The sequence below is a fragment of the Scyliorhinus torazame genome, chromosome 16, assembly GCF_047496885.1.
Source record: "Scyliorhinus torazame isolate Kashiwa2021f chromosome 16, sScyTor2.1, whole genome shotgun sequence".
NCBI lineage: Eukaryota > Metazoa > Chordata > Chondrichthyes > Carcharhiniformes > Scyliorhinidae > Scyliorhinus > Scyliorhinus torazame.
The window spans coordinates 8487108-8508838 of record NC_092722.1 but is presented as its reverse complement, the minus strand read 5'-3'; the positions used below and the strand labels follow the sequence as shown (position 1 = coordinate 8508838).

Here is a 21731-nt window from a genome sequence, read left to right as displayed (position 1 = left end):
TGTCCAATAGTGCTGCCACGTTTCCTTCGGAGTAGAGAAATTTATCTTTCAGAAGTCAGGATAGGGGTACTGGAGAAATGTCCTGTTTTTGCAGGAAAGCTTCAATACATAAAGTATGAAAATCATTCTTTTTGTGAGGGGCCCCAAGGACATTTTACTAAGAACACATTGGAAATGGGGAAAAGTATTATCCTTTTCCCTAGCCCACCTCCCCAAATAGTGATTGATGGACAATGGACCGATAGACATAAAAAGACCTTCCATAGAATCCATAAAATCCCTACAGTGGAGATGGAAGCCCATTGAGTCTGCACCAACCCTCTGAAAGAACACTTTACATTGGCCTATTTCCGTAACCCCGCTCATTGATTATGGCCAATCCACCTAACCTGCACATCTTTGGACTATGGGAGGAAACCAGAGCACCCGGAGGAAACCCATACAGACACTGGGAGAAAGTGCAAACTCCACACAGTCATCCAAGGCCGAAATCAAGTTTGGGTCCCTGGTGCTCTAAGGCAGCAGTGCTAGCCACTCTGCCACCGTATCAATCTTTTCAGCACCTACATATGGCATCTTTCTCGGGTGCTGGAGTTCATATTGCAAATAACTATCCATTGAACTTTGATTGGAAATGTGCATCTGATGCCGGACGTGGACAGGGCCAAATCAATTACAATGTTCTTAATCCACTGTGTTCCTGCAGAATTAGAATTTAAACGAGGTACTAAAAGGGCCACTTGTGGAACTGGAGCATTGGAGAAAGTTTGAAAGGGAGAGAAAGTTGAATGGGAGAAATACTATTTTTAATTATCGCCTCAAGGTGCATCTGCACCATAATATAACGAATTAAAAGAGCAAGTAAAATTTCTAATGCCTCCGGGTACTGAATGAGATTAGTTTTCACTATAGACCATTTAGGATGGCAAACATCATGCAATTGATCTCTTTTCTTCTCAATTTTCTGTAGTCATTCATTAAATCACTAACTCCTTTTTGGGGTCTGATTTTCCTCTGGCTCCTCATTCACTATTAATTGAGTGTTGGCTGTAATTGCTAGCAAGCTATTTGACTACTTGATTGATCACTTGCAGCAATCTGAGATAACAATCTTGATTGTCTTTGTCCCTTTCCCCTAAGTCAGAGAAGCTAAACCTAATATGAACATTACTAGTTCTTTCTGATAAGTAAAATAACAGATCAGGTGTCATGTCTGGGACCTTTCTAATGTGGTTCAGCTGCTCTCTTGGATAAACAATACTGAGCTATGTCCAAATAAGTTTTCTACTTTCAATCACTTTGGTATGAAAATCCTAATGCTAGGTATCTTTTGGAATCTGTTTCATGTTCTTGCATTGTTTTAATTTGTGTAGGCGTGGACACGATGTCCAGTTATGAAGAGATGCTGCATCTGATCCGTTACCGAAACTGGAACAGTGAGTCACTGTTCGAAAGGAAGTTTAAACTTGTTTGCTCCGAGCTGAATGGACGCTATGCCAGTAATGAATTCAAAGTTGAGGTAGGTGAAATCTCCTATGGCTTTCGATCAAAGAAGCTTGAAAAGCTTCTGTTGCATGGAAATCTTTAAAATAGCATTTAACTAGCTGACTGGAGTTTTTTGATGAGATGAGAATTGGCAAGGGCAAAACTGTTGATGTGGTGTGCACGGACTTCCAAATCAAAAGGCATTTGATGCAGTGCCGCCAACAGACTTGTTACAGCTCATGGAATTAAAGGGACAGTAGCAAAGTGGATGGGAAATTGCCTGAATTACAGGGAATGTTAAATGGATGTTTTTGGGGTTGGAGGAAGGTTTGTACTGCAGATACACAGCGGGCCAGTGTTTGGACTCTTGCTTTTCCTGGTGTATACTAAATACCTGGAACATGTGTACTGGACATAATTTCAAATCGTGTAGCTGATGCAAAGCCTGAAGGCATTGTAAACTGTGAGCAGGATAGTGTAGAATTTCATGGGATGTGAACAAGTTGGTGGAATGAGTAGACAGGTGGCAGATGGGAGTTCAGTGGAAAAATGTGAGGCGAGTGGTAGGCGGACATGGAGAGGCGATCTAAAATAAAGGGTACAATTCTAAAAAGGGGACCTGGTGGATAAGCCATTGAAGGCTACAGGGCATGTTACGAGAGCGGTTAATAAAATGTCCAGTATCCTATGCTCTATTATGATAGCTTGTATGAACAAGGAGGTTATGTTAAACTTGTATAAGACACTAGTTCTGAAGACTGGAGACTTTAGAACTGTTTTTCTTGGAGAAGAGAAGACTGAGGTGATCTGTTAGAGGTATTCAAAATCCTGAGGGATCTGGACAGTAGATAGGGGAATAGTGTTGCCCTTCATGAAAAGATCATGAACAAGAGGGCACAAATTTAAAGGAATTGGCAGAAGAAGCAGCTGTATGAGAAATAAATTTTTCACACACAGGGTGATTAGTATCTGGAATGCACTGCTTGCTTGTGGTGGAGTCCGGTTCAATCCAAGCATTCCAGAGGGAATTAGAATGTTATTTTTCAAATAACAATGTGCAGGGTTATGGGGCGATGCTAAGTGAATTGCTCATTTGGAGAACCGATGCCGACACAATGAGCCGAAGGTTGTAACAATTCTGTGGTTTATTGGGTGATCAGGAATTAACATCTCATTTAAAGCATAGTTTGCCTATTTGACAAAGAGCAAAGATGAATGAAATTTATGATTTTCATTAGCACATTATTAATAGAAGCCCCGTGAATATATCTGTTTCTTGCCCATGGATGTACCAAATTGTTGGTTTATTTGGAATTCTTAATGTGCAACATTTGGGTTTCCTTTTGATATTTCAATTGTGGTGAAGTGGGATCTGTTTCGGTGTAGGTTAATTTTGGGGGGGGGGGGGGGGGGGGGGGGGGGGCATCCCTAGCATGGCCAGCATTTGTTGCCCATTCCTAATTGCCCTTCAACTGAGTGGCAGTGAAGAGACGGCCATATTGCCTTGGGTCAGGAGTCACCTGTAGGCTAGACCAGGTAATGGACGGCGGATTTCCTTCCCTAAACTGCATTAGTGAGGCCGATGTTTTTTACAAGAATCAACAATGGTTTCATGGTCTTCATTCGGCTTGTAATCTCAAATTTTTATTGAATTCAAATTTCACCATTTGACAGGATGGGATTCGAACCCGGGTCCGCCCAAAGTCTCTGATTAGTAGTCCAGTAAAAATACCGCTACGCCACTGTCTCCCTTGTGCTGTGGCGACTTTTTTAAAAAATGTATGACTTTCATATTTTGCTAATCTGAAAAGTCTTAATAGAAATGTACATCACAGTGCAAAAATAACACAACAAACCATCAATAGCCCGCACTAACTTAACCCCCCAATATTAAACCAAACCCCTTGACAACTGATAGTGACTAACACTTTTTTTTTTTAAAAAGGAAGTGAATGGCTGTCATCTTGTGGAGAACCCTTCTACCAACCCCCTAATGCTGAACTTAACCTTCGCCAATTGCAGGAATGGCACAAGGTCACCCAACCAAGCTGAGGCACTGGACGGAGCGGAAGATTTCCGCCCAAGCTGAACTCTTATCCGGGCTATTACTGAGGCAAAGGCGAGGACATCCGCTTTCACCCTCGTCCATAGCACCGGCGAGTCTGATACTCCAAAAATGGCCACCAACAGACCTGGCCCCAGATGAACATATCTCTGACATGGTGCTAAAGGAAGAGACCCAGAAGCTCACTAGCTTGGGATAAGACCAGAACATAGGTGTGTGGTTAGCCGACTCACTGAGAGCAACGCTCACCCCAGTGAGGAAAAAAGTTAATCTTCGCCAGGTGGGCCCTGTGCACCACCTTGAACTGGATCAGATGAAGACGCGTGCAAGCGGTCGTGGAGTTGACCCTGCAAAAAGCCTCACTGCACACCACATCGTCCAGAATAGGATCCAATTCACCCTCCCATTTCACATTTGCCTCATCCAAGGGAGTAGATTCCGCCAACAGGATCTGGCTGTAAATGTTTGAGGTGCAGCTCGGGAGGGGATCTGAATCCACCTTTTTCTTACACACACACACCAGAGAGCTGACAATTACACACCTTAAACTATCACACACAGATGACTGTAGGAAGCTTCATGTCTGATGTCCTTGGGAAAACATCGGGAATGTGCTTAAACTGACTGAGATGTACATGTTATTTTCAGGTCAATGTCATTCACACTGCTAATCCAGTGGAGCACCCCAACCATGTATTGGCCCAGCCGGAGTTTGTTCGCCCAGTTCAGCATGCTTCCGTTGATTTGTCTGGGCACAATCTTGCAAGCCCACATTCATCCTCAGGTACCTTCAGAAGTTTAATTATGGAAGGTGGATTTTGACGTCCCTGCATTTTCACTTCTTTGACAAAATTCAAACAACCAGTTTCAATTCGCTAGAATTTCTGATAAGGGGCCGCGTGGTGATTAGCATTGCTGCCTCACTGCACCGAGATCCCCGATTCAATCCCAGGTCACTGTCCTTGTGAAGTTCACACATTCTCCCCGTGTCGGTGTGGGTCCCACTTCCACAACACAAATAGATGTGCAGGGTAGGTGGATTGGCCATCACTAAATTGCCCCTTAATTGGAAAAAAAAAAGAATTGGATACTCTAAATATATATATATTTTTTAATTTCTTGGTTCAATCAGAACAACTGCACTGGGTGAAGTGTTTTGAATGTTAATTTGTTTATCATGTGAAAATGTATACGTAGTTATCCTAATGAGAGAAATAAAGTTATTAAATTTCCATCCTTGGAATATTTCAATGCCATGCATGAGTTTCCCAAATCTGCACTGGACATAGCCACATTCTCGAATGCTAACCAAGGATTTTGCTCATATCAATCCTAGTATTTACAGTAAGAAAATGTTTTTAGTTTGCCTGCGGTTAATTTCTTTATTGTATTTATTAGAATCCAGCTATTCCAACATTGTAGGTTTTTATTAAAAAAAACAAATCAAGATTGCAACAGATCATGGTTGGTCACAACAGATTGTAGCAATCAAGATTTTATTTTGACCTTAATATCAATGACAGCTGAAGCTGGTAGCTGATCTAAAATGGCATTGGGACTTTTCCAGCACCAGATGCCATATCAAAGGACTTGTGTTGTCCTTCAAGAAGTGTAGTGCCAATTGCAGAGCTTTACCTACTTCAGAATCTCTGGAGTGAATTATAAAGATTGGAAAACTGGAAAATATCTTGGAAAAATTAGGGGTTTTCTATCTCCCTCCCCCCCCCCCCTCCCCATTCCATTCAATCAAAATTACAGAAATTATATTTCATATAATTAAGGCAGCTACAGTTTTATTCAGTCACCGAGAAAAAGATGGTGAAGGCGTTGAAATCATTTTTGATTCTCAACCTCGTCTGACTGCAGTTTCTGCTGGAGGAAAGATCTCAAAGCTCCGACCAATACTTATGGGATCACTCTTCCAGCAAATTAAATTTTCCTGTTGATTTATAAATAAACTCACCAAGAGGCACTTCCCTTTTGGTTCCATCCCACCCTTGTTTTAATTGGTCATAAAGTAACTGAAATTTGGATATATAGTGTTCCTTTCCTCTTTTCTATTTGATTTGGAACTTGAATACTTTTCTGTATATTTACCTTTTCATTTCAAGTATTTTCTGTTTCTAGTTGCATTGAGGCGTGAATCTAGATGCCATTGTGTGTAATGTCGGCTATAAAAGATCATGGGATTCCCTTGGGTGTAGAATGATGTTTAAATTATCTGTATGCTCATGATATTTCCTGTGGGGACGATAAATTGAATATTTTACCCAGGGTGCAGCAGCATCTCGTATTTTGTTAATTGTGCATCCACTCCCATAGTCAGGATTAAGAGTAACTTGTATTCGGGCAGTTACCAGCTCTTTATAATTTGTCACCTTTAGTTCAGACCAGAAACCAGCTGTTTCACGTTGCATGGAAGTCCCCCATGGTTTTATTTAGTGGCTTCCTAACGACCTGAAGCAAATTGCTTCAGCTGGTGATGGTTCTGGAGAGCCTAGAATGAGGTTTTAAAGTCAAATTTATGATAAATGCCAAATATCCACATTATGGAATCTGGTTAACTTGTTAAAATACATCCAGTGTCGTTGGATGCAAGTGTGGAGCTGGAGAAAATGGCATCATGTTGTTCCCAGAAAGTCATGATGCTTTTTAGTTTTAGTAAATGTAGATGCTCTTGTGGGCCAGGTCTCTTGTCTATGCATTGATGCGCCTTTTAGCTTTTTATTTATTTATTTTTTTAAAAAAAACTTTTTTTTTATTCTTCAAGTTGTTCCCAGCGCCGCAACAGTTGTCATTGTGGTTTGTGTCAGCTTCCTGGTCTTCATGATAATCCTTGGGGTTTTCCGAATCCGTGCCGCACATCAGCGGACTATGCGGGATCAAGAGAATGGGAAAGAGAATGAGATGGATTGGGATGATTCGGCCTTGACAATTACAGTAAACCCTATGGAGGTAAACGGCTATTTAATATAGTGCAAAACATTTTTTGAAAGTTTTAACCATGCAGGAAATAAATTGCTAGTGTGCACTTATATATGTGCACTTGCATATTTATAAATAGTTTTATTCTATGTTTTGAAGGGACAGAGGTCATCACATTCCTTGTAATATTGATCTATTATGTTGCCTCACTAGACATACGAGGACCAGCATAGTAGTGAGGAGGAAGAGGAGGAAGAAGAGGAAGAAAGTGAGGAAGGTGATGAGGAAGATGACATTACTAGTGCAGAATCTGAAAGCAGTGAGGAAGAAGAAGGCGAGCAGGAAGACCAGCAGAATGTGAACCGACAGCAGCAACTTGAATGGGACGACTCAACTCTTACCTATTGATTTCTCTGCTGTCGCTTCGTGCTTTTGGAGAACTCTGTTGCTCACTCCATCTGACCTAAGGAACCATCTTGCACTTTTTTCTTGTCATCTGATGAGTGACTTTAGCTAGACAATACACACAATTTTCAGGACTGTCCCCTTTGCTCTAAGAGGCAGCTTTGCTATTTTCTGTTTCCATTGAAAAGAGAAATTGCATTGAGTAGCGTTTAAAGTTGCTTGGTTTTGGCCTGGTCATAAATTTTTTTCTAGTGCATGTGGGAAAAAATTGCAGAAGAGGTCGATTTATGTAGAGGAATAACAAGATTTTTAATATTTTGTAAATATATTGAAATTATGTAATTAATGTCATTTGTGGTAGTGAAAACAGGGATTGGACAGACTTGAGTTTGAAAAGCGGAACTTTAAAGAGACAGTGTATCTTTCATGTTGACCTTTTGAGGCTTTATATCAAATCTGCTCAACATACTTAAAATATGCTGGTTGTGTTACGATAAAGCCATCCTTACTGATGCCACATGAAATAGTACTGTTGTAATTTACATTTCCGTGTGTTCGGATGTTACAGCTGAAGTAAGGCTTTTTGGGCAATGTTAACTGCTTAAGCAGCGTAAACCTATAATTAGGCTTTTAAGACTGTATGCTCTTTTTTTGCATAAAACTCCATCTTTAAATATTTATGTTGTCAGTTAAAATGAAAGTGAAGGTTAACCAGAATGGAGAATTGGCAGCCACTGTGTAAATGTTTCACTACATTCTTTTTGTTTGGGGGCGGGGCGGGGGGGGGCGGGGACTGGCAAAAAGTAGACCCTGTATAGACCAAGCATAGCTAATACTGTCTTTTAAAATGGATGATGTACAATGGGGAGAGATGGGCTCGTCAAACTCTAAAATGCTTTCTTTGAGAACCATCCCTGTTGGCTCATACATGTTTCAAATAACTATGAAATAGGTCCTGTACATTGGATTGTACTGTAGTTTTAAACTATCTGTTTACATTTAGTAAACTTTGGCTTCTGGTAATATTATAGTTGAAATTGTACAAAGAAATTGGCTCATTTGTGAATCATCGTGTTTGGTTCTAAAACCGTTCTCTGCCTCCATGTTTTTTAAATGAATTTTTAATTGATATAAAAGAGTGTTTGCCAGAAAGGTACTAAAAATATGCAGCTTTGGTGAGGTGCAGACAGCAGGCCCGGCTGAAGGAGACAAGGGGAAATTAAAAGGATCTCTGGAGTATTTGTGGTCAAAATTATTGTCAAGATGGTAGCTGATGCAAATTTTGATGGAACCTTTGACTGAGGTAATGTGTAAATGGTTAGAAGGGATGGGATGAATTTGGCTTCTCTCGAAGAAAAAGTGAGACCTGGTAGGAAGTGGATGTTAATGACTTCCTGTGCTCTTATGTCCTTTTCTTATCCTTGAATTACTTGGAATTGGAAAAGTCTTGCAAGGGTTTTTTAAATTTTAAATGTTGCAACATTTCTACAGCTCTTGCATTCTGAATCCAGGAACTACTTGATTGAGAGCGTTTGCCGTTGTAGTTTCAAATGGCACACCATAGCATTTTAGTGTCAAACAGAAAGAGGGAGGCAGTGAGTTTGTAGGTCTGTGTTGATTAGGGTAAACCTTGGAAACCAGAAATGTACAATCTTGTTGTGAGTGCAGAGAATATGGTTTAAGCATTATGGAAGGGCCAGCATCCCTAAGGTATCTCCGAGGAGCATTTTGAGCCACTCTGTGGATGGCAATATCAATAATTGTTACCGAGCTTAAAGGCTAAGAAATTAAGCCATCCGACTGGTTAAGCTGAAAATTCTGGAGGGTTTTCACACAAATTAGCTTTCCATAAAAATCTGAAGACACTCTTTGTAGTGAGTTTTCCAAGAGCCCGTTTGGCTCTGTGATGAAAAAGCTAAAGTAGGGTTGGCCTGTTGTTCCAGAAAGAATGGGTGATTGGAAAAGTTATGTGCAGGCATCCTAACCAAGTGGGCCAATCGTATTATACCACTAATTGAAAATATGTTCGCTTGCTGCTAAGTGAGTCATTTGTTAACGATAGAAGCTGAGGTTTGAGCTCTAGTCCAGTCCAGACACACGGATGCAAGATTCCTATTTAAATGGAAGTTACGAGCTTTAGTACAGACTGTGATACTATTTAGGATTTTTCGATCGTTACCAGCTGTACAGCATCCAATTCCCTGTTGTGGCCATTTTTACCCCTGGCAGCCAGGTCTGCTCTTTTTGGATCTTCTCCCATTCTCTGGATCAGGATCTGTCCCTGGCAGAAACACGTCGTTTGAACTGGATTGAGATGAGCTGGTTGGGAGTGCCTTGATTTTTGCAAATAGAATAACTTTATGATGTACATCCAGGATGTGGAATAGTATCATTCTTTTGTAATTTTAAATTGTAGATTGCCTAACAATGGGGGAATATGGTTTTACTTGATTCTTATTTTGTCAAGTTTAAACGAGTGCTAGTTTTTTTTTTCAAAGTTGGAAAAGTATAAATCCTATGTTTAAAGTATTTGTCTGACATAGATGTCTTGTGTTCATGTTGTGTATGAGACTTGAAATCTATCCATATATTGTCTGTCATCGTAAATAATGTATTAGACTTAAAGATTATCATGTTAAAAGCTAACCAAGGTGTAATCATGTTATAAATTGTACGTAGCCAATATGGGTATTACTCACAGATCTGTATGGTAGATCAGTTTGAACAGTCTGAGCTACAATAAATTTCCAGCCCTAAACACTACAATATTGTCCAGCATGTTTCAATGAGTTGTGTAGTGTGAGATTTCTGGGGGTGTTAAACTTGCTGCCTGTTGCACTACAGTGTCAAAATAAAAGAACAATTAAAGCAAGTGTTTGTCTTTTTAATAGTTGTGTAAAATGGTTCAAACTCCAATGTTCTTTCCATATTGTTTCCCACAAATGACCTGCAACTTAAGAATATTGCTATCAGTCCAGACAGCTATTTCAAATCCATGTTGCGTTGAAATGCTTAAAACAGTAGTTTGAGTGTTCTGGTAGAATGTGTAAATGTTCATTAATGTTGGCTACTGAATTTGTGTACAAACATGCTTATATCGCACAAGTAAATCTAAACGCATCATTCAGGAGATTGTGTGCAAATCAATCGGGTAATAAAACAAAGTGGTAATGTGGTGGATTGAAATTGACATTCACTCACTAGTGAGAATTCTTAACCAGGTTTCGATCTCATTAAGATTTATCGGCAACATCACTGCCATTTAGTGAAGTGTGAAACATCGTTAAAATAGAGTTTAATTTCTGTTTAAAAATAATAATAAATTGGACAAAAATAATTATGGGATAAAACAAAATGTTAAAACATTGAGATCACAGCATCTGTGCAGAGAGATTTAGGATTAATATTTTGTCACCACAATTACTATGAAGATATCGGGTTGTGATGAATACCCAGCTGAGGACATGAATGCCCTTTTTGAAGGAAGAAAAACTGCTGCTCTTACTGGTTTGTGCTACATGTAATTCCGGATCCTTATCATTGTGGTTGATTCTTAACTACTCTGACATGGGTTGGCAAACTGTCAGCAGTTCAAGAAGGTGGGCCACCACTGCCTTGGGACAATTTGGAATTACTGACCTTGCCAGTGCTGCAAATTTTTAATTTGCTCACTCTTCCAACTTCTTCCATCGGGCAGGAGATACTGAAGTCTGAGAGCACGCACGAACAGACTCAAAAACAGCTTCTTCCCCACTGTCACCAGACTCCTAAATGACCCTTTTATGGACTGACCTCATTAACACTACACCCTGTATACTTCATCCGATGCCAGTGCTTATGTAGTTACATTGTATATGTTGTGTTGCCCTATTATGTATTTTCTTTTATTCCCTTTTCTTCCCATGTATTTAATGATCTGTTGAGCTGCTCGCAGAAAAATACTTTTCACTGTACCTCGGTACACGTGACAATAAACAAAATCCAATCCAATTTCTTTTAACACCTGTAGATTTCACGGTTTTATTTTGACCGTAATTTTGAGATGACTGAAAAAGAGCAGTTTTGGGAGAAGGACAAGTTTCTGTATTTTGTATGCAGTTCTGCAGGACTCAAATAGGTGTTTTTCACCACCAAAATGGGGACTAGAGCCCAATTAATGAAACCAGGCAGGTTACTGGATATATAGAGCCTTTGGGTGCTGTTCAATGTGGTTACATAAGATACTTGGACAATATCAGCAGCTCATTAGCACAAAATTAAAGTGTCTACTACTGCCTGTGATTAAGTAGCAGTTCTTTATTCAGAGCCCTTTGCATCTGGAATATACTTGTGAAGCTCAGTTGAGATCGACAGAAATCTCCTGCTAACTCCTAACATTACAACGGGCAGCCTGCAAAAGACGTTCAACTGCAAAACTTTATCTATGTGAGAAATACATTGTAAAAATGGTTTAACCCCTTGTGAACTGATTTTTTTTTTGTTTGATGTATTGTACTATTGTCTTACTGCTGTGCATTATTTAGCTGTAAATAAATCTATTAGCCTATACACACGTTTGACAGTGTACTATTTTACTGCCTTTTGAGAGATGGAATGACGAGGTGAAGCCCACATTATGTTGCATTGTCCCATAATTCAGGAGTAAATACTGGATAAAAGCAAATTACTGTGGATGCTGGAATCCGAAACAAAAGAGAAAATGCTGGAAAATCTCAGGTCTGCCCGAGTCCAGATGACCCTTTGTCAAAGCCATCTTTGACAAAGAGTCATCAGACTCGAAACATTAGCTCTTTTCTCTCCCTACAGATGCTGCCAGACCTGAGATTTTCCAGCATTTTCTCTTTAGATTCAGGAGTAAATGAAATGAAAACCGCTTATTGTCACAAGTAGGCTTCAAATGAAGTTAGTGAAAAGCCCCTAGTCGCCACATTCCGGCGCCTGTTCGGGGAGGCTGGTACGGGAATTGAACCGCGCTGCTGGCCTGCCTGGGTCTGCTTTCAAAGCCAGCGATTTAGCCCAGTATGTTAAACCAGCCCCTATGTTGGCCACATAGTATGTGATCATATACATGTCGGACATGTAATTGGTAATGGGGATCCTTTCTCCCAATTATGGGTCTCCCCGCTTGATGCTAACTTGATACCCCAGCCCAGGAATGCCATTGATATTATGGAGCTTAGCCAATTTTCCTAACTTCAGTGGAGCTGCTAATACTTAATGGCAGGAAGAGGAGGAGCAAAGTGCTAACTAAAGCAATGCAGGAAAACAGTGACACGCTTTTGCACTCAGTTTACACTCAGTGGAAAGAGCATTAATACTTCCTATTAAAAGGAATGACTGTTTCCTTAATCGCTCGTGAACATTCCGTGGTAATAGATGATTTCATTAACTTCCTGCCAGCCCTATAGTAATGGACAACTTCAATAATAGATCAATAATGCTGGAGCCGAGGACTCATTAGATCATCGTTTATACTTGAAATTGAACTTAAATTGTGAAGCTTTGTTTACTGGCCTCTTCCAAGCTCCGAGACTTTAATTGCAGATTGTTGCCCAAAATGGAATTTCTGCCTAGTTGAAGGCCTAATGTCCACCTTGCTGGAATGAAGACGAGCGATCTCGGGAGTTTTTCCCCCAATCAATTGATAAAGCTTGCCGTCATGCAAAATAGGAGTACATTTTTTAAACATTTGTTCACTAGGTGGGCATCACTGGCTGCACTGAGCCAGCATTTATTGTCTGTCCCTGAGGGTATTTAAGAGTCAACTACATTGCTGTGGATCGAGAGTCACATGTTGACCAGGCAAGGATGACAAATTTCCTTCCCTAAAGGACATTAGTGAACCAGATGAGTTTTTACGACAATCGGCAATGATTTCTTTCATGGTCATCATTCGACTTTTAGTTACAGATTTATTTTTAATTCAAATTTCACCATCTCGTGAGATTCGTTCCCAGACTCTAGGTCTCTGGACTACTAGTCCAATGACAATACCGCTACACCACAGTCTCCCTAGCACACGGGTAGCTGATTGAGCTGGGATACTAGAGCTCACAAGCGCTCTCTTGTTATGTATTGGGAGTTGTACAGTTGGTGTTTTTGTTTGGAATGAAGTTCAACTCTGCCTTCTAAAGGGAAATGGGTTCTGAGCCCATCCAAGATCAAAGTTAGCAAGGAAGGGAAGAGGATTCATCTGAATACTTTTCGTTGGAATCATCAGAAAGAGCACCCTACCTAGGCGCATGCCCCCACCTAATCTTCACTGAAGCAATTTAGCACTGCCAATCCACCTAAGCTACATATCTTTGGGCTGTGGGAGGAAACCGTGGCACCCAGAGGAAACCCACGCAGACATGGGGAGAACGTGCAGATTCCACACAAGACGGTCACCCAAGATCGGAATCGATACCGGGTCTCTGATGCTGTGAGGCAGCAGTGCTAACCACTATGTTGCGCCATGCCCTTGATGTTGAATTTGGCTAGGAAACGGGTAGTGAATGACCAATGGTCCGAGTGTTCGTGGGCTGAGGAGGTGGAATGCCGGGTGCGAATCCAGATTTTAAATCCAGTACCTGGTTTTGGGGGAAAACTTGTGTGGATGTCAGCTGAGGAAGGAGGTTAGGCTTACAACAGTACCCATCTACTGACTCTACCTGGGGTTGAATGTGAGAAGCGACCATTTAAATGACCTGGAAAGGGGGGGGGGAAGAGAGAGAACGGCGAGGACTGCTCAACGGGGATGATAGAAAATGTAAACGGAAAGACTTGATTGCTTACCTTGGACAATTTCTACTTTTCACCATAAGAGGGAGCTTTACTTCCTGTCAAGTTAAAATTGTTTGACAGCATTCTGATAGACCTTTATTCGTATTCAACAGCCAATGCATTAGTTTTGTATATCTTATACTTTTATTTAACAATCTTTATTATTGTCACAAGCTTACATTAACACTGCAGTGAAATTACTGTGAAAATCCCCTAGTCGCCACATTCCGGTGCCTGTTCGGGTACACTGAAGGAGAATTTAGAATGTCCAATTCACCTGTAGAAACACATCTTTCAGGACTTGTGGGAGGAAACCGGAGCACCCAGAGGAAACCCACGCAGACACAAGGCGAACGTGTAGACTCCACACAGACCCTGACCCAAACGTGAATCAAACCTGGGACTCTGGTGCTGTGAAGTAACAGTGCTAAACACCGTGCTACCGGACGGCCCTTCATGGCATTTGCACTATAATAGGGACAATTATAGGGGCCCATTGCAGGAGTTTTTCATTATTTTAAATTCTTTCATAGGATACGAGTGTCACTAGCTCGGCCAAGCCATCCTTAATTACCCCTTGAAGATGGTACTGCTGCTATCTCTGTGATGTCAGTATACCCAAAGTGCTGTTGGGGAGTTCAATTCAAAGGGGTTACAATTCAAAACCAGATGGTGTGTGGCTTAGAGGGGAACTTGTATGTGTCTGCTGCCCCAATCTTCAAGGTATTAGGGAGGTCACAGAAGGAGCCTGGGTGAGTTCATGCAATGCGATAGTGCACATTGGTGTCACTGTGCAATGCGATAGTACACATTGGTGTCACTGTGCAATGCGATAGTACACATTGCTGTCACTGTGCAATGCGATAGTACACATTGGTGTCACTGTGCAATGCGATAGTACACATTGGTGTCACTGCAATGCGATAGTACACATTGGTGTCACTGTGCAATGCGATAGTACACATTGGTGTCACTGTGCAATGCGATAGTACACATTGCTGTCACTGTGCAATGCGATAGTACACATTGGTGTCACTGTACAATGCGATAGTACACATTGGTGTCACTGTGCAATGCGATAGTACACATTGGTGTCACTGCAATGCGATAGTACACATTGCTGTCACTGTGCAATGCGATAGTACTTATTGCTGTCACTGTGCATCAGGTGAGGGAGTGAATGTTTACAGTGATCGAGGGAAGGGCTGCTTTGCCCTGGATGGTGCCGAGCCTCTTGAATGTTGTTGGAGCTACACATCCAGGGAAGTGGAGAGTGTCCCATCACACTCCTGACATGTGCTTTGGGAGAGATGGACAGACAGAATCACGGAAGAGGCCCTTTATCCCGAGGCTGCACTGACAGGTACGTTTTAAAGGATGTGAGGCAACCCGCCTATACCACCCTCCCAGGCAGTGCAGTTCGGAGGAGGAGGAGCAGTCTCTGTCAGGGAGAGAACCTGAGAACATCTAAGACACTCAGAAGGTAAGTAAGTGATTTTTACTCCTTTTTACTTTTATACCTTTTTCAAATTGTGTATGTCGGGGGGAAACTGAAGTGACATCACAGAAAAGCTGTGACCTGAGTGGCTGGTTGGGAATCTACACTAAATTTAAAAAATTAAGCATTGGTAACTAATTAAACATAATTACTTAATTATAATTTAGAGGGGTATCTAAGCCAGAGATCAGAGAGTACTATATTTAGCTTTCGCATTTATATTAGAAATCTAGTGCTAGGAAACAGATAGCTAACAGTAACTTTTTAAAAAAAATATATATATATATAATATTTTTTTAAATTTTAAACTTCTAATTTTAATTAATTGATGCAATGCCAGTTAGAGGGGTGCAGTGTTGGAAAAAAGAAGGCAGCAGCAGCAGCCCAGGATCGGGGGTGGGGGTGGGGGGAGGAGGAACCAGAAGGACTCTCGGGGTTGTTAATATATACTGTATAATATGTATAGGTCGTTGCTACAGATAATTATATATTGGACTGTTAAATTATATTTTTGGAGAGTGTTACTTGTGATAAGGCAGTTGCCAATTAGGGTTAGTTTTCATTTTTGTTATTTATTATTTTTTCATTTTTTGTTTATAAAATAGGTCATTGTTATTTGTGTTGTTATAATATTGTGTAAAGGATGCACAATGTACTGTGTTGGTTGACCAAAAATTTTCAATAAAATATTTATAAAAAAAAAAAAAGAGGGGTGCAGTGCTCTGACTGTGAGATGTGGCAGGTCCGGGAGGCTTCCAGCGTCCCGGATGGCTTCATCTGCAGAAAGTGCACCCAACTGGAGCTCCTCACAGACTGCATGGTTCGGTTGGAGCAGCAATTGGATGCACTTAGGAGCATGCAGGTGGCGGAAAGCGTCATAGATCGCAGTTATATAAATGTGGTCACACCCAAGGTGCAGGCAGAGAAATGGGTGACCACCAGAAAGGGCAGGCAGTCAGTGCAGGAATCCCCTGTGGTTGTCCCCCTCTCGAACAGGTATACCCCTTTGGATACTGTCGGGGGGTTAGCCTATCGGGGAAAAACAGCAGCAGCCAGAGCAGTGGCACCACGGCTGGCTCTGATGTTCAGAAGGGAGGGTCAAAGCGCAGAAGAGCAATAGTAATAGGGGACTCTATAGTCAGGGGCACAGATAGGCGCTTCTGTGGCCGTGAAAGAGACTCCAGGATGGTATGTTGCCTCCCTGGTGCCAGGGTCCAGGATGTCTCCAAACGCGTAGAGGGCAAACAGGCAGAGGTTGTTGTACATATTGGTACTAACGACATAGGCAGGAAGGGGCATGAGGTCCTGCAGCAGGAGCTCAGGGAGCTAGGCAGAAAGTTAAAAGACAGGTCCTCTAGGGTGGTAATCTCGGGATTACTCCCTGTGCCACATGCCAGTGAGGCTAGAAATAGGAAGATAGAGCAGCTAAACACGTGGCTAAACAACTGGTGTAGGGGGGAAGGTTTCCGTTATCTGGACCACTGGGAGCTCTTCCGGGGCAGGTGTGACCTATATAAGGACGGGTTGCATCTCAACTGGAGAGGCATAAATATCCTGGCAGCGAGGTTTGCTAGTGTCACACGGGAGGGTTTAAACTAGTATGGCGGGGGGTGGGCACGGGAGCAATAGGTCAGAAGGTGAGAGCATTGAGGGAGAACTAGGGAATAGGGACAGTGTGGCTCTGAGGCAGAGCAGACGGGGAGAAGTTGCTGAACACAGCGGGTCTGGTGGCCTGAAGTGCATATGTTTTAATGCAAGGAGCATTACGGGTAAGGCAGATGAACTTAGAGCTTGGATTACTACTTGGAACTATGATGTTGTTGCCATTACAGAGACCTGGTTGAGGGAAGGGCAGGATTGGCAGCTAAACGTTCCAGGATTTGGATGTTTCAGGCGGGATAGAGGGGGATGTAAAATGGGTGGCGGAGTTGCGCTACTGGTTAGGGAGAATATCACAGCTGTACTGCGGGAGGACACCTCAGAGGGCAGTGAGGCTATATGGGTAGAGATCAGGAATAAGAAGGGTGCAGTCACAATGTTGGGGGTTTACTACAGGCCTCTCAACAGCCAGCGGGAGATAGAGGAGCAGATAGGTAGACAGATTTTGGAAAAGAGTAAAAACAACAGGGTTGTGGTGATGGGAGACTTCAACTTCCCCAATATTGACTGGGACTCACTTAATGCCAGGGGCTTAGACAGGGCGGAGTTTGTAAGGAGCATCCAGGAGGGCTTCTTAAAACAATATGTGGACAGTCCAACTAGGGAAGGGGCGGTACTGGACCTGGTATTGGGGAATGAGCCCGGCCAGGTGGTAGATGTTTCAGTAGGGGAGCATTTCGGGAACAGTGACCACAATTCAGTAAGTTTTAAAGTGCTGGTGGACAAGGATAAGAGTGGTCCTAGGGTGAATGTGCTAAATTGGGAGAAGGCTAATTATAACATTATTAGGCAGGAACTGAAGAACCTAGGTTGGGGGCAGATGTTTGAGGGTAAATCAACATCTGACGTGGGAGGCTTTCAAGTGTCAGTTGAAAGGAATTCAGAACCGGCATGTTCCTGTGAGGAAGAAGGATAAATACGGCAATTTCCGGGAACCTTGGATAACGAGAGATATTGTAGGCCTCGTCAAAAAGAAAAAGGAGGCATTTGTCAGGGCTAAAAGGCTGGGAACAGACGAAGACTGTGTGGAAAATAAGGAAAATAGGAAGGAACTTAAGCAAGGAGTCAGGAGGGCTAGAAGGGGTCACGAAAAGTCATTGGCAAATAGGGTTAAGGAAAATCCCAAGGCTTTTTACACGTACATAAAAAGCAAGAGGGTAGCCAGGGAAAGGGTTGGCCCACTGAAGGATAGGCAAGGGAATCTATGTGTGGAGCCAGAGTAAATGGGCGAGGTACTAAATGAATACCATGCATCAGTATTCACCAAAGAGAAGAAATTGGTAGATGTTGAGTCTGGAGAAGGGTGTGTAGATAGCCTGGGTCACATTGAGATCCAAAAAGACGAGGTGTTGGGTGTCTTAAAAAATATTAAAGTAGATAAGTCCCAGGGCCTGATGGGATCTACCCCAGAATACTGAAGGAGGCTGGAGAGGAAATTGCTGAGGCCTTGACAGAAATCTTTGGATCCTCACTGTCTTCAGGTGATGTCCCGGAGGGCTGGAGAATAGCCAATGTTGTTCCTCTGTTTAAGAAGGGTAGCAAGGATAATCCAGGGAACTACAGGCCGGTGAGCCTTACTTCAGTGGTAGGGAAATTACTGGAGAGACTTCTTCGAGACAGGATCTACTCCCATTTGGAAGCAAATGGACGTATTAGTGAGAGGCAGCATGGTTTTGTGAAGGGGAGGTCGTGTCTCACTAACGTGATAGAGTTTTTTGAGGAGGTCACTAAGTTGATTGATGCAGGTAGGGCAGTGGATGTTGTCTATATGGACTTCAGTAAGGCCTTTGACAAGGTCCCTCATGGTAGACTAGTACAAAAGGTGAAGTCACATGGGATCAGGGGTGAGCTGGCAAGGTGGATACAGAACTGGCTAGGTCATAGAAGGCAGAGAGTAGCAATGGAAGGATGCTTTTCTAATTGGAGGGCTGTGACCAGTGGTGTTCCACAGGGATCAGTGCTGGGACCTTTGCTCTTTGTAGTATATATAAATGATTTGGAGGAAAATGTAACTGGTCTGATTAGTAAGTTTGCAGACGACACAAAGGTTGGTGGAATTGCGGATAGCGATGAGGACTGTCCGAGGATACAGCAGGATTTAGATTGTTTGGAGACTTGGGCGGAGAGATGGCAGATGGAGTTTAATCCAGACAAATGTGAGGTAATGCATTTTGGAAGGTCTAATGCAGGTAGGGAATATACAGTGAATGGTAGAACCCTCAAGAGTATTGAAAGTCAAAGAGATCTAGGAGTACAGGTCCACAGGTTCAAAGGGGCAACACAGGTGGAGAAGGTAGTCAAGAAGGCATACGGCATGCTTGCCTTCATTGGCCGGAGCATTGAGTATAAGAATTGGTAAGTCATGTTGCAGCTGTATAGAACCTTAGTTAGGCCACACTTGGAGTATAGTGTTCAATTCTGGTCGCCACACTACCAGAAGGATGTGGAGGCTTTAGAGAGGGTGCAGAAAAGATTTACCAGAATGTTGCCTGGAATGGAGGGCATTAGCTATGAGGAGCGGTTGAATAAACTCGGTTTGTTCTCACTGGAACGAAGGAGGTTGAGGGGCGACCTGATAGAGGTCTACAAAATTATGAGGGGCATAGACAGAGTGGATAGTCAGAGGCTTTTCCCTGGGGTAGAGGGGTCAATTACTAGGGGGCATAGGTTTAAGGTGAGAGGGGCAAGGTTTAGAGTAGATGTACGAGGCAAGTTTTTTACACAGAGCGTAGTGGGTGCCTGGAACTCGCTGCCGGAGGAGGTGGTGGAAGCAGGGACGATAGTGACATTTAAGGGGCATCTTGACAAATACATGAATAGGATGGGAATAGAGGGATACGGACCCAGGAAGTGTAGAAGATTGCAGTTTAGTCTGGCAGCATGGTCGGCACGGGCTTGGAGGGCCGAAGGGCCTGTTCCTGTGCTGTACATTTTTGTTCTTTGTTTGTTTGTTTATTCCAGACCGTCGCCATCCTCTGTAAAGGTTTTTCCTCAAATCCCCCCCCCCACCAACCTCCTGCCCCTCATCTTGAACTTGGGTCCCCTCATGATTGACCCTTCAACTAATGGGAACAGCTATTCCCTATCCCCCCTGTCCATGCCCCTCATAATCTTGTCCGCCTCAATCAGGTCGCCCCTCAGTCTTCTCTGCTCCAACGAAAACAACCCAATTCTATCCAACCTCTCTTCATAACTGAAATGTTCCATCCCAGGCAACATCCTGGTGAATCTCCTCTGCACCCCCTCCAGTGCAATCACATCCTTCCTATAATGTGACCAGAATTGCACACAGTGCTCCAGCTGTGACCTCAATTTCTATACAACCTCCCTGCTTTTGTAATCTATGCCTCAATTGATGAAAGCAAATGCCATTTTCACCACCTATTAACCTGCCCTCCCGCCTTCCGAGATTTATGGACAAGCATGCCAAGGTCCCTTTGTTCATCGGAACTTCCCGTTCATTCATTCAAGGAGTAATTTGACAAGGAAGTATTCAAAGTGTATCATCTCACACTTTTCAGGGTTAAATTCCATCAGCCACTTTTCTTCCCATTTGACCATCCTGTTTATATCTTCCTGCAACCCAAGACACTCAAATCACCCTGTTAACCACCCGGCCAATCTTTGTGTCAACCAACTTTGGGGAGGTGAGTTGTCTATTCCAATAGAAAATCTTCTGTGAGCCCGATTGCCAATTGCTCCAATGAGGCCTGCAGGGGGGAGATCATTGAACTCATTCCTAATGTTGTTTCCCTGTACTTAGCTATGTAAAAGACTGTGGGGACCTTAATTCAAAATTGAATCTTAAATCGTATTGAAAGAATCATAAGAGAAAATGATGGATAAACTCAGCAGGTCTGAGAAGGATCATTTAGATCCAAAACGTTAACTCAGTTTCTCTCCCCAGTTGCTGCCGGACCTGCTGAATCTATCCAGCATTTTCTGTTTTTATTTCTGATTTCCAGCAGCTGCAGCATTTTGCTTTTAATTAAAATAATCACAGTTCATAATTGTGTTCTTTAAATACATTAGACTAAATGTAGCATTCCCGAGGCTGATTTAGAGCAACAACTATAATTTTGCATTTGGATGGTTATGAAGTATTTTTTTTGTAGTGTAAATAATTAAACTGGACTAGCAGGGTCATTATATATTCTCGGTGATGACAGCCTCACAGGGTAAGTTTTTAGATTTCCATTTGCACATGGCTTGTGTGGATGTGGCTTAGGGATTGCCCTTGGTGCTTCACGCAAGACCGAAACCTGGGATCGACTGTAAGTGTGGTGATAGAGCTTTGACTCTATACTGGCATGCAGGCTTGATCTCTGCTTCTGCTGTGAGCAACCTTGAAGAAAGGAATGGTGAAAGGAGGGAGAAAATAGGGTGAGGAGCGAGTTGTTCTCGCGTGCTTCCTGGTGTCTGGCCTGTAGCAGCATAGATAATTACTAAGACATTCAACCTGTTAAGTTGGCTAAAGGAAGTGTGCTTTAATAGAGGTTGTGCAAATAGATGATTCATGCCCTGGTTTAAAAAAAAAACACTGTTCAACTTGTTCTGCATGAAATATCTGCAGTAATTCTGACTCCACATGATCGAGAGGTGTGGGTAATGGTAGATAGCTTATTTGAACTATTGGCTTAGTCTCCAGTAGCATTATTGGCAAATAAGATCTGGCCGTGTAACTACAAATGTTGAACACATGTTCCAATGGATGATGAGTTTTTATTTCATTGATGAGATATGGGCTTTGTTGGCTGGGCCAGGATTCATTGCTCATCTCTATTTGCCCTTGAAGACGGTGACGAACTCTCTTCTTGAAGCTGCAGGCCATAGGGTGTAGGTTCACCCACAGTGCTGTTAGGGAGGGATTTTGAACCAGCGGCAGTGAGTTTCTACAGAGCACCGTTTGACCCTTTCCCGAGTCGTGAG

The 21731-nt window shown here is 42.5% G+C and overlaps 1 protein-coding gene across 4 annotated transcripts in view; it reads left to right on the top strand.

The window, feature by feature from the left end:
• The window catches only part of clstn1 (calsyntenin 1), a 130063-nt gene extending 118635 nt beyond the window's left edge, over positions 1 to 11428 (top strand). For all 4 annotated transcript variants that reach the window (XM_072477901.1, XM_072477899.1, XM_072477900.1 and 1 more), the window contains 4 exons: positions 1374 to 1519; positions 4199 to 4334; positions 6321 to 6505; positions 6689 to 11428. In XM_072477901.1, the coding sequence (XP_072334002.1) occupies positions 1374 to 1519; positions 4199 to 4334; positions 6321 to 6505; positions 6689 to 6883 (662 nt within the window). In that variant the 3' untranslated portion in view covers positions 6884 to 11428. The remainder of the gene's footprint in view (positions 1 to 1373; positions 1520 to 4198; positions 4335 to 6320; positions 6506 to 6688) is intronic.
• The last annotated feature ends 10303 nt before the right edge of the window (positions 11429 to 21731 follow it).